General features: G+C 52.0%; 4 protein-coding genes across 4 annotated transcripts; 3 read left to right on the top strand and 1 right to left on the bottom strand.

Annotated features, from left to right (window-relative positions):
* Positions 1-2,426: 2,426 nt before the first annotated feature.
* On the top strand, positions 2,427-4,404 carry NEUTE1DRAFT_43964 (uncharacterized protein; the record flags this gene model as incomplete). Its single annotated transcript, XM_009853268.1, has 6 exons — positions 2,427-2,679; positions 2,752-2,886; positions 2,957-3,305; positions 3,365-3,796; positions 3,903-4,148; positions 4,239-4,404. The coding sequence occupies 6 exons, from the start codon at positions 2,427-2,429 to the stop codon at positions 4,402-4,404; spliced, it is 1,581 nt and encodes a 526-aa protein (XP_009851570.1).
* Positions 4,405-5,352: 948 nt separating this feature from the next.
* Positions 5,353-7,244, bottom strand: NEUTE1DRAFT_146946 (uncharacterized protein; the record flags this gene model as incomplete). Its single annotated transcript, XM_009853530.1, has 4 exons — positions 5,353-5,679; positions 5,748-5,826; positions 5,893-7,053; positions 7,156-7,244. 4 exons carry the CDS (start codon positions 7,178-7,180, stop codon positions 5,454-5,456), a joined length of 1,491 nt encoding a protein of 496 aa, XP_009851832.1.
* Positions 7,245-7,858: 614 nt separating this feature from the next.
* Positions 7,859-9,462, top strand: NEUTE1DRAFT_101490 (uncharacterized protein; the record flags this gene model as incomplete). The annotated part of the gene is made up of 4 exons (XM_009853531.1): positions 7,859-8,077; positions 8,378-8,403; positions 8,703-8,828; positions 9,378-9,462. 4 exons carry the CDS (start codon positions 7,859-7,861, stop codon positions 9,460-9,462), a joined length of 456 nt encoding a protein of 151 aa, XP_009851833.1.
* A 19-nt stretch (positions 9,463-9,481) lies between these two features.
* On the top strand, positions 9,482-12,857 carry NEUTE1DRAFT_117240 (uncharacterized protein; the record flags this gene model as incomplete). Its single annotated transcript, XM_009853532.1, has 3 exons — positions 9,482-9,750; positions 9,804-12,082; positions 12,145-12,857. 2 exons carry the CDS (start codon positions 11,380-11,382, stop codon positions 12,678-12,680), a joined length of 1,239 nt encoding a protein of 412 aa, XP_009851834.1.
* Positions 12,858-12,869: the final 12 nt, after the last annotated feature.

Below are 12,869 nucleotides of genomic sequence, written 5' to 3' on the forward strand. Positions count from 1 at the left end.
GTGAATGGGAGGATGATTCACCAACCAAGGTTGAAATCTGCTTCACGCGCTTCACGAACGTTTGACTACTGGCGATGCGATGATGGAGTAATTCCTACAAACGGTCATCAGGACAAGGTTCGCCACGCCGGTTAAAGTCATCGAAGGCACTACTGCGATCCGGATGTCTTCCAGATGAAGACTCTGTTCGAAATATGTCCCATTGACAACGCGGACTACCGCAGAGAATCACCCTGCCACGAATCACATCAAACCAACTGTGAAGTCGTGATTAACTTGATTGCAAGAATCGTGGCTAGGGTTTAGCTCGTTATCGGTGATATTATGGTAAATAATCTAGTAAAATCTCTATGTCTCGGGATGTTGATGGGACGGATGTTCTGGTGACATTTCCCATGTTCCTCCATGGAGGTGATGAGTCGGTGTGCCTTGCCGTTTCTCAGCATAACAGAAACATTTTCATTGTGTCTTTGCACGCGGAAATACAATAGAAATGGTTATACTAGACTTGACTTGATCGAGTACAGCTTGGTGTTGTGTAAAGCCTTGATGAACCTGAACGAATCGGCGTGGTGAGCGCCATACGACGACAGCCCCAGAACTCAGGAGTCAGGAAGGATCGGTGAGACATCCGCTAAGGCATCGATGCCTGCGCATCAGTCTCTCTTAAAGGGGCTGTGATAATTTAATTGGGCAATTCCCCAAAATCCTTTCAGGGAATGGTACCGACAAATGCATCGTCGTCGATGTTCTCTTTCAAAAGGGGAAAATGAATGGAGTTTTGGGGGACCCATGCAGCGCCAAGAATTTGAAGTATGAATATAGTGACAGATTATGTAGTATTATTCAACAATAAGCGCCAATGGTCTAACGGCTAGGATTCATCCCTTCCAAGGATGAGGTGGGGGTTCGATTCCCTCTTGGCGCAACTTTTTTTTCTGTTTTTACTTTTTCTTTGTTTTATATCGCGGTTGTGCGTTGCTCATATTGTGCTGTTCTTGTTTTTTTGCTGTTTCTTTTGGTATGTCTTTTGGTGGTTGGAATCAGTAGGCAGTCCTGAAGACATCACCAACGCAGATACGGCACCGGGGTTTTAGGTGGTGACGATTTTCTTCTGGAAATGTTCTACTTGCTCTCTAACCGGTCTATCTCACACGATCAAGGGCATCATCCGTCATTTGTCCCCTTTCTGCCTATCCCGACGATTCTTGACAGGCATCCAATCAACTTCAAAATAAGAACCAATCGCATTCACTGAACATTCAGCTGCTCATTTGTTTGTCAGACAATACTCGATGCGGCAGAGCGGCGCTTATTCAACGTGGCTCATGCGGATGTTTATCTTGATGCCTTACAAAAGCAAAACCTAGGTAGGTATCTTCACTCCCAATCCTCGAACCAGGCTTTCATGTGTGATTTGAATTTATCTCCGAAGGATGTCGGGCATAATAAAATTTCAGTTGTACGACCGGGCCGTCTGAGCACGCCCGCTATCGCCGCTTCTTACATATGTTGGACGGTTAGAATGGAATATAAGTGCTGTCGGACTGTATGCAGCTTGCCGTTGTGAAACCTTATACTATTGCTGCAATCGAAAGGCGTTGAAAGAAGCATCTCGCCTTCAGGTAGCCAGCCATTCAAATGTCCCCCCATGGCCCCCAATGCCTCTCAACACCACGCTCTACCACTGCAATAAGGCGGCAGGCAAACCTCAAGGCATCTTTCTCCATTGTCTCTCTACCTAACACTACCCCTGCAATCTCTCAAGCTATGATGCCGGATATCGATAGTCTGTTTGAGGCTTCGAGCTAAGAATCGCTATCGGGAATCTAGAACATCCGTCCAAAAAACCTTCCAAGAATAACTGGACCAGGAGTAGCATCCTTTTTCCACGCTAGTGACGTTAAGTCCGAGCTGAAAACAGATATCGGAATGATGTTTTAGCGCTTCACTCAAGCCATTCATTCACATGTCAGACAGAGAGACTGAAGGACCGTTACAGATCCATCCCGTACACACCCAACCCCCACTGTCATCCCGACGGCACGGGCTTCAGCCGCACACTGACTAGCCCTCTCCTGGCCGTTGAAGCCTAGATCAACAGGTCCCAACACCATGTCAGCCACGCACGAAATCGATAGTGTTTCGTCAGGGCGGTTGTCATGTCCCAGAGTGTCGGTCTTTTCCAGACCCCACTATGTACTTGGGAATCTTGGAAAATGCCGGCGATAGAACTCCATCCCACATAGGATTGGTTGAACTTGCGCCATGGCTTTTGGTATGGTGAGATTTCTGGGTTGCTATAAGGTAGAAAGAGGACTCGCTGCTTCCTAGGACCCTCCTTGAACCTTTCCCTGAATTTGGAACGGGAACGAAGGGAACAAGGACGTCACACGAACAAACACGCTGCATTCCCCCCAACCACGATGGCAGTCCTCAACTGGGCCAGCTCCCGTGCTGCTACTCTCAGTTCATGTCCCAGAACAGCGGCTTTGGTAGTCATTACGACATGGCTGCTGTACGTCATCGGCCTCGCAGTGTACCGATTATACTTTCACCCCCTGGCCAGGTTTCCGGGGAGGAAGATGGCTGCTGTCACCACTTGGTATGAGTTCTATTACAATTTCTGGTACGGTGGGAAGTACCTCTTTGAAATAGAAAAGATGCATAAGGAGTTTGGTAAGGAAGAAGCGTTTTCAAACCGCGATATACAAAGAGTCAGCACTAACTACTGGTTGTGGATGGACTTAGGACCGATAGTGCGCATCAACCCTCACGAATTGTCGATCCATGACCCGGAATACTACAACGAGCTTTATGTGGGAAGTAGCAAGCGACGGACCAACTTCTGGCCGTTGTTCCAGGGGTGTACCGATGACACTGATGGTGAGATTCTTGGTGCAGCTCAGATATTTGAGAGAGAGGAAGGGTCCATCCAATGCTGACTTTGTCCCAGTCAACCACTTCATGACAATCGACCATGATTTACATCGCCAGCGACGAAAGCCCTTTGATCCCTTCTTTTCCCGCATGGCCATCAACACTCGATACTGGCCCATGCTTGCAGAAAAGGCCGTGTTTCTAGAGTCCCGTATCCGTGAATACAAGGGCCAAGGGAAAGCTGTGCGGCTAGATCGCGCTTTCTCGGCCTTCTCAGCGGACTGCATTGAGAGGATATGTACTGACGACCTTGAACCTGGCGATGGGTTTCTTGATCAGCCAGATTTTGGACCCGAGTGGTATGATGGAATGCTTGGGTTGATCAGAAACGCGCCCATCTTGACCAAGTTTCCAAAGGCGTTGAGGTGAGTTGGCTGCACGCTTGGCCGTCATGGGCCTCCAAGGCTAAACCATTATTCTACAGCTCATTAGGATACGTCCCACAGCGCTTGCTGCTCTGGCTTTTCCCTCAAGGACGCATAGCCAACAAATACGATGAGCGAACAAGAACCCAAATCCACAAAGCTGTAACCAAACAGCACCTGTTCAAGGACACCACCAGCTCGGAGCATACCACGCTCTTCCGCGCGCTGGCGCAGAGTAATAACCTTTCACCTGCCGACAAGACAAAAGAGCGGCTAGTCAGAGAAGCCAAGCTCATCTTTCTCGGCGGAACCATCAGCACCGGGCGAACCCTCAGCTTCGTATCCTACTACATCCTCTCCCGCCCAGACATCAAGATCCGTCTCGAGGACGAGCTGCGAGATGTCATGGCTGCGTGGCCAGAAGTCGTTCCCACTTGGACTGAGCTGGAGAAGTTGCCGTATTTGCAGGCAGTCATCAAGGAAGCTTTGCGGTAGGTTTTCTGTCCCGCGTAAACTCGTGTGTGTGTATGTGTGTGTGTGTGTGTGCCACATGGTAGCAAACAGCGAACTGACGGACAAGGGGGGAGAAAAATACAGACTCAGTTATGGCTTCATGAGACGTCTGCCGCGCGTCTCGCCCGATGTGGCCATCCAGTACAAGGAGTACACGATCCCGCCTGGGACTCCGGTGGGCATGAGCGCCTACTTGATGCATAGCAACCCGGAGGTGTATCAAGATCCCGACCAGTTCGTCCCGGAGCGATGGCTGGGTGGGGACACGAGGGTGATGCAGAGGAGCTATGTGCCCTTTACTAGAGGGTCGAGGAGTTGTCTTGGTCAAAAGTAAGTGGTGCCCGTTTGGTGAGAGTTGTGGTGGTGGCATTGAGAGGTTGAGAGGTGTCCTTCGCTGACTTGCTTGTGTACCCCATGTAGTCTCTCCATGGCGGAGATCAGTTTGGTGCTGGCGATGCTTTTTCGGCCTGATGGGCCGAGAATGGAGCTGTTCGAGACGGACGAGAGCGATGTGAAGCATGTTCACGATTTCGTTGTGCCGCTGCCGAAGTTGGACAGTCTGGGTGTTCGGGTCATGGTTCGCTGAAGATGATGGATGGAGGAGGAAGAACTTGCCGGCGCTAGTGATGCATGGTGATTTGGTCAAAGGGTGTTGTTCAGTTCACACAGTTTCTCTGATACCTACCTCTAGTTGTCTGTTGTCTGTTCGGTGGAGAGACTGCCGGCGAGCTTGCGAGCTAGATACTGTGAGCGACTGTGCCAGCCGCACCATCGTGCCGATCTTCCTTCCCAAGGACCATGTTCCATGTTATGTGTGTGTACACTAGTAGGACAATGTTCGATTGGCTGGACGAAACGAAATGTCGATTTTGGCTCTTTGCCAAAGGTGCGCTTTCTCCGCACGGGTTGGGACGGCTTGGACGGCAGTTGTCTGACTGGGTAACATCTTCCTGGATGGGGGACCAGTTGGTGTAAAGTGAAAACAGGTTAAGAAGATACCGAGGAACTTCAATGGGACCACTTGGATCCAATCACTGGAGATGCTGGGCTCCTCATACTTACCTCTATCTTAGACAGCTGGTGAAGATGTCAGCTGTAAAAGGCCAAAGTTCACAATGGATCCTCCCGACACGCCTTCGGTTGAAACTTGGAACTCCCCCAGACTGGACCCCTCGAAAGCCGAACCCCACAGCACGTGCTTTAGCGGAGTCAGCACTAACAGTGAAATCCGGGGTCCCCGCAAAGATCGCCCAGGGGCATTCGTCCCATCTGTCGACAGGGAGCAATCGAGATCAGGTCGAGATGGAGTCGTCTTTGTTTATTGATTTTTATCGACGTCGAGTCGAATGTACACGACCTACAACGCTCTCCCATTTGAGCCAACCGAACATGAAGCGAATTGTATTATCACCATGGTGCTCTAGTTTCTGCTTCAAGAACCCGTGTTAATGGCTGTTTTGGTGGAGGTGTATGTGTACGGCAAGAGTTCTGCACCGGGCGCGTACATACCTAGATAATGAGGATAAAGGGGCATGTTCAGATAATCATTAGCACGAAGAGGAAGATATATAAGATTGACATGTTGAAGCCATACACAAGCGAAACCCAGCCCAGGCAAAGGAGAGTGGCGGAACCTTAAGTCCACAAATGGAACCTCGGATGTCTGTTCCCCAAGTGTTCCTGTTCCTCCTCCGTCAGACCTTCCAGCCTGTGATCTCTCTTGCCTGCTGCCCTGGCGCGGTTCTCCCATGCACAGTAGAGGATGCCAAAGATGGACAGACATACGACGCCAATCTGTCCGCCGAGGTTGATGGTATGACCAGTATGGTATTTGGGGGCATCGCTTGGGACGTAGGTCCAGCTATGGAAGGCATATCTGAGTTAGTTCCATGACCTAGGAAAAGGGGAAAGCGTAGAGAGAAAACTCACGTAGCAACGATACCGCCAATAGTTCCCAGCGTCACGACGTAACCGCTGGTGACCGCACGAACAGCTGGTCCAGCCGAATCTAACTTGTCATTAGTTTTCGATCCATCACCATAACATCAATCATAGGTACCAAAGAACCACTTACTATTGATAGCCCAACTCAAGAACCCCGGCCCTCCTGGGAACGCACCAACCGTCACAAAGAAGACAGCCATATACCTCACATTCGGCTGACTGACCCACCTCAGAATCGCGAACCCGATCAACGCCAGCACCGAAAACGCCGCCAGCCAGATACCTCTCTGCCGACTCTTATCGCTCCCATACGCCACCGCTATGGCGACCAAGCAAGCGCACACATATGGCGGCACGCTATACAACTGGGCCTTGGTATTCTGCCATCCCAGATCCTTCAAGATGGTCGGCAAGAACACCGACAGTCCCTGGACCGTGATATTAATCAGAAAGAACCCGATCCCGCACGTGTAGTTATGCACGTTCATCACCGCCAACTTGACATGGCGCCACTCAACCTTTTGGGCAGGATCCGTACGGTGTTCCCTGACTAACCGTTCCGCCGCGATGCTCTTCTCCCTTTCGTTCAGAAACCACGCCGTCCGCGGGTCGGTAGGCATCCAGACCGGCGCCGCGAGGCCGATAAGAATTGTGATGAGCCCCTCAAAGAAGAAAATGTTCTTCCACGTGTGGATCGTGTGGCCCGCCACTCCCCACTCCGGAATCCTCGAGAGGCCCGTGGCCAACAGTCCACCGAACGCGCCGGCGATGGAGGCCGCGGAGACGTAGATCCCGATGCGGAACAGCAACTCCTCCCGCTTGTAGAAAGTGCTCAGGAAAAACGCCATGCCGGGCATCGCGCCGCCTTCAAAGACGCCGAGTACCGCTCGGGCGCCCATCAACCCGCCGAAATTCGTGACAAAGGCCGTGCATAGAGATACCAATCCGAACCCGCAGACCAACAGGGGCAGGTAGAACCGGGGGCCGAGCGCTTTGAGGAGGACATTGCTCGGCACTTCGAATAGGAGATAGATAATGTAGAAGATGGAGAGGGCCCAGTTGAACTGCGTCCCTTCGAGATGCAGGTCGGTGGCGAGGCCTTGGATGCGCGCGTTGCCGATGTTGACTCGGTCGAGGAAGCAGAGCATGTACAGGAGGGTGACAATGGGGACGCAGTGCCAGTCAATCTTGCGCCGGATGGCCGTCTCTTCGGCATCGGTCCAGGAGAGCTCGGGGAGGGAGGTACTGGAGGAGGAGGCGGCGTCTTTGGGTGTTTGCTCGTGATGGAGAGCTGGTATGTGTTAGTGAGGTTGAATAATGACATTGGCAGTGTGAAATGGTGAGTAGGAGTTGGTGATGATCATGGATAGAGTGGTGTGAATAGTTGACGTACCGACTTCCTTCTCTAGGTCCCCCATTTTGATGTCGCTATGTGATGAGGTTGACCTGAACTGTGATAGTTGAACCCTGACGGCTCAAAGGTGATGTCGATTGATCTTCGAGGGTGTATAAGACAAAGTCAAAGACGGGGCAGGACAAACACAGGTAGGTGGATAGCTGGCGGCGGGTCTACCCCTTATGAACAATCGGAGAAAACCCAAATAAGACAACGGACATTTGCTCCGGTTCGCGGTATCTCCCGTTGCCAACCCGCTAGCCGAAAAGCTTGTTGCAACTGTAGGTAGCGGTAGGAATGGGATATTCAGATTGTCTCCAGTTAATAAAAGGCAAAAGAGTTAGGATTTGCAAGGACCCTTTTCGCAGCGTTGCTTTTAGCTTATATATCATCGACACAAGCTTTTCTGCTCTTGGGTCCCCCTTCTGCCACACCTTGTTGTCAACTTGTCTGTCCGTTCACGTCTTAGCGGCTTCATGCTAGATGCGTACATTTTCTGGATGTCATCTGGCAGTCGCGATATTGGGTATACAGCATGCGGTATGCAAGCTCAGCTCTGCATTGTGACATTCTTTCTGCCGCCCGTCTCTTCGCCGTCACTTACGGTTACGTCGTCTCGTAGTTTCCTTCCCCCTCCTCCGCTTGAAAATAACCGGTACATGAGGTGTTTTCCCTAAGTCGGGCGGTGGCGTTAACCAACATGACACCCTCCATTTCCTTTTCATCCAACCGCATGAATGAAGCATTTTGGAGAAGGTTCGGCAAATGTATTTTGGTGATGGTTCCCCGCGGCGAAAAGGTCAAAGCCAAGGTTCGCCAAGCTGTCCGAGACCAGATTGGCGGGTTGGTGGTGGATGTGTCGACGGAACGGATGGCTGGACCACGAGGCCATCTCGAGGAGGAGTTGGAGAGTGCGGGGGTTTGGGGTGTCTGGTAGCAGTCGCTAGGAAAGATCAACGCCTTTGTCCATAATAGGTTTAACGTGCTTTTCTCCCTTTTGGAAGCAGATGGGCGTGAATGTCTAGCGAGGTCTCGGCGGTCATGTATGACGGCCTGGATATTCTTCTTTGTTTCGGCAGTGAGGTGATTCGTTGGTTGCTTGATGGCTTCAATGCTCTGTCTTCTTAATTTTTTTTTGTCGTTGCCCGTTTATCTGCTTCTTCAGGTTATGCTTGGCAGACCACTATTTAGGGGCCTGCTTAAGACACTTTGGTGCCAGGGCGGAAACCGTGGGAATCCACCTCTGTGAGACATAACAACGATGGCCCGTCCCTGAAGTCGCCATTCATTAATAAACCGTGGATGCTGTTGTTCGCTCTCGGTTGGTTTGGGGAGAGGTTGCAATTAGCCGGTAGCTATTCTGCCATATTTGACAATCAGGCCGCCGGGGCGGCTGCTGCGTGTGGCAGGCAGACCAGATCGCCCGTGACAGTGATTATATAGACTGGCAGATTGTCGCTTTGGAGGCCTGGAATGCATCATAGTACCGCCAGCACACGATGCTTTCTTCTCTCTGGCTTGCTGTTCCCTCTGTTCATGCCCAGTATGTCCAGCGCTGCTTTGAGGTCGGTGTTGTTCACCCATCTCCAGACCGGCAGACCTCTCGGTGAAGGAATAATTGTATCTGCGTCGGCCGCCAACATACATGGCAACCACAATGGTATTCTTGGGTATCTACAATTCGGCCTTCAATTTTAGTTCAAAAGTGTTGTGCGTGAGTGATGACTGGAATGACATCGTCCTGTTGGCGATGGAGCCATCGTACACTAATGACCCTAACCCTGACATATCCTGGAGGGAAAGCAACTGAAGTGAGTGGCTAGTGAGGTCTGTGGGTGGTGATTCCCTGTGGCTGATGGGACAGCCTGTGACTAATCATGTGACTCTTGGAAGCGTCAAGATAATTCAACCATTACGGCGTTTGCAGAAAAGCGGTACCAAATCGGCCGTATCATCGAAGCGTCTCGGTATTTGCGTGATCATGATTGTTGACTTTGGTGTTTTTGATTGTCCAGCAATGAGGTTGATTTGTTGATGGGGAGTTGGTTGCCTGGAGCCTTCAGCAAGCACACTGCAGACGTATCGCTGCAGGCCAAGTGGCTTTGACCCACTGAAGCTTGAGCGTTCATTCTCTAACGTAGAATGCAGAGATCAATGCGGGAAATTGTTAGTGACCGCACACGCCTTTCGTGGGTGAGCCGATAAGTGGGCCTCCGCAGTAAGCCAATCACAGCCCAAGGTCAAACCGAGCAGCGCACGGGCACCCGCATACAAAAGGGCTGGGTTTCCCCTTGGGCAAAATGAGTTGGGTTCTCCAGGTCTCCTCCCTCAATTTGGCTGCTTCCGTCATCAATCCCACCCACCCACCTTTTTCCATCTTTTCCATCGACCTTTCATCCCGGCCCTCCTCCTCCTCCTCCCCTTTCCCATGGCGGACTCGGTGACCCACACTTCACCTCCCTCTTCTTCCTCTCCTTCTTCTTCCTTCTATTCTCTTTTTGGTACTCCTCCTCCCTCACACCAGCCCGACGGCGGAGCTAACAATCGCGACGACGATGAACCGAGTCCAATACAACCATTCTCCTTCCCAGGGTCAGTGCCTGATAGTACCGGTGCCGTGAGTCCACGCTTACGTGGATGTATAGCCGGTCCGTTTTTCCTCGTCGACACACTGAAGTGAGCGTCCCGCGATTCGAGAGTCATATCAAGTCCATCAACTCCTACCCATCACGTACGCCTGTTGGAAGGACGGGGGTGCTTGACGGGCTATCGCATCGTGGGAATCTCGCAGTAAGCCGTGTCGGCTAGCCAGAGCGGCGGGACCATCATCACCGACGCCAGGTCATTCTCTCTCTTTCATGACCCAACCCCCCCTCTCGCCTCGCCTTCCTTATCCTTCCACCACTTCCCTTCCCTCTCCCCTGCCGTCTCCCCTGCCGTCTCCCCTTCCACTCCTGGTGCTGTGTGTTCTTGGGCACACGGCCGTCCCGTTTCTCCTGGCAATAGCTGGAAGGATGCGTCCCACGCGTCGAGAACCGTAAAAACTTGCCAACTCCTACCCACAGGCTAGCCACCTGCTGGAAGGACTGGGGTTCTCGATAGGTCGTGGATAGAGAGTTAGCCGACCATAGCGCTCTCTGTCTACCTCCGGGTGTTGGGAAGCCTCCGACAGTTCAATGTCACGCAAGAGCGGCAGGATGATCACCACCAAGGCCCCAGTCCCGAGGTCATGTATCTGGCAGGATGCATGGCCGGAGCGTTTCTTATTGATGATGTATGGGGGTTGGTGTACCACGAGTCGAGAAGCCTTAGATCCAACCACAGGTCAACTCCTGTGGAGAGGACTGTGGCTCTCTCGATAGGCCGCGGGTAGAGAATGCTGCTGGCGTAGCTTCCTCTGCTGTCTTGCGTCCGATGGTGTGAATCGATCAACAATCACATTGTCAACCGAGAGCGACGGGGCTTTCCCTTTAAACCCAGCCCTGGCGTTGTGTGTCCGGCGGGGCACATGGCCGTCCGTCTCAGCTGTGCGATACTTCTGAAAGTATGTGTAACCCGGGTCGAGAAGCCGTAAAAACTTGCCAACTCCTACTCAGTGGGCTAGCTGCTTGCTGAAAGGACTGGGGCTTCTTCGATAGGCCGTGGATGTAGATGCTGCTGCCGTAGCACTCTTCCACCTCCGTCTGGGGGAACTGATGGACAGTTGCGTCGTCACAGGTGAGCGGCGGGGCTTTCCTCATCTCTGCTGCTCGTTTCAGCCGTGCGATGCTTCTGAAAGTATGTGTAACCCGGGTCGAGAAGCTATAAAAACTTGCCAACTCCTACTCAGTAGGCTAGCTGCTTGCTGAAAGGACTGGAGCTTCCTCGATAGGCCGTGGATGTAGATGCTACTGCCGTAGCACTCCTCCATCTCCGTCTGGGGGAACTGATGGACAGTTGCGTCGTCACGGGTGAGCGGCAGCTTTGTCCCTTCCCTTTTGTCATGTTCATCGCGCGCCTAGATCATCACCAACACAGCACCAACACTACGTACACCGGCACTACACCAGCACCAAGACCATCATATCTACGTTTACGGCTAACAGTCCAAGGGAGGCGAGTGGTTTGAACGGCGAGGACACGCCTCGTGACAAAATAAGCGACAGTCTCTTCAACCGCGATGACGACAACACCTCGGTTGTGTTCGACTCCAGCGACGATGAAAGACACTGCAACATCAACATGTTGAATCGTGGAGGTGTGGTAACATGGGAGGACGCAGCACATGTCATCCAACATACATCTCAATTATCACTGGACTTTCACGTCGATACTTCGGAACAACGAGCTCTTTTTGTTCTTCATGCTCCCGTGTACCTAAAGGTCAGCACGCCCAACTGTCTGGTTTTTCGTCTGATTATGTATCCCGAGAACATTCGGTCCATCGAATTTGATCCGAGGACACGTCCTCCTACACCTGGCATGGACAACGCGCCCAATAAGTTCATGGGTTTACGCTTCCTCATGACGCAACCACCTAGCTTGGCGGTCCCCAAAGATCGCCCTTTGGAACCAAAACCACGATCTCGAGACCTGTTCGAAGCTCTGAAATCCCTTGCTACAGTCCAGGAACTCAACATCTACCTGGACATGTTCTGCCATGTGCCGGAGGTTCGGGATCAATTGTCTTTGCTTCCGACTGTCTTTTCATCCACCTATCTTGGCGATCGACCAAAAACGGATTCCAATCGGTCGAATCTCCAAGTCTTGCATAAAGGTTTGGGCGCCGTAATTCTCGACATGGGTGCAACTGCTGCCGGACCCGACGCAACCTTGGCAAATACTGCGGCAAAGCAAGTCGTGCATGAAACGATAGAAGAAGTAGCGCCGGCATATACCAAGGATGACTCTCTCCAGAGTCCGGCGCAAGTGATAACTCCGTCTGGTATGTTCTCTGCGCTCACTCACATCATTATCTCATTTGGTTACTAACACGCTGCCTCTTAGACCGCAAACGTCGGCGAACCAGTGAATCCCTGTCTCCCTCAACCACCACCGACAAGCGCATCCTCACTGCCTTCGCTCAACTAGCCAAGCGCCATGCCGATCTGCAAAGTCGCGTTGCACACCTCGAGAAGATGGTGGCCGACTCTCGGTGTGATCACACTCCATGCCGTTGCGATACGGAGGAAATCGAGAATATTATCGAACATGTGAATGATAAAATCGGCAATGACATGGATGATGTGCGATGGGAGTTGGAGGACAAAGTGTTTGGCGAGACGCGGGAGCTTGTGATGGAGAAGACGGAAGAGCAGCAGTCGCAGTTGTGGGCCGATATGCGAGAGGGCTTAATGGACGAGATGCGGCAGGAGATCAAGGAGGAATTGAAGGCTGAGCTCAGACAGGAACTGGCGGCAGAGATCAAAACGGAGCTGTTCAAGGACATGGCACAGGCGATGATGAGGGCGGCGTGCGGTGACGTCGTCAAGTCTGGGGCTGGCATGTCACAAAGCACGCAGAGCACGGATAGTACTCAGTGAGGCACGCCATCGGCTGGTCCGATACCCTCACCTAACGGCCTTGTGAATGAACATGATCTCTTCCTTTTCCCCAACATACATGAGGCCTCAGCATCTTGGTTGTTCAGACTGATGTCTGCATGTGCTTCCATGTTGTAACTAGAGTGGCCAACCTGTGTTGCCATTCTGCCCGTAGGTACCTCTAGTCGA

The sequence above is a fragment of the Neurospora tetrasperma genome (genome assembly GCF_000213175.1).
Source record: "Neurospora tetrasperma FGSC 2508 unplaced genomic scaffold NEUTE1scaffold_4, whole genome shotgun sequence".
Classification (NCBI taxonomy): domain Eukaryota; kingdom Fungi; phylum Ascomycota; class Sordariomycetes; order Sordariales; family Sordariaceae; genus Neurospora; species Neurospora tetrasperma.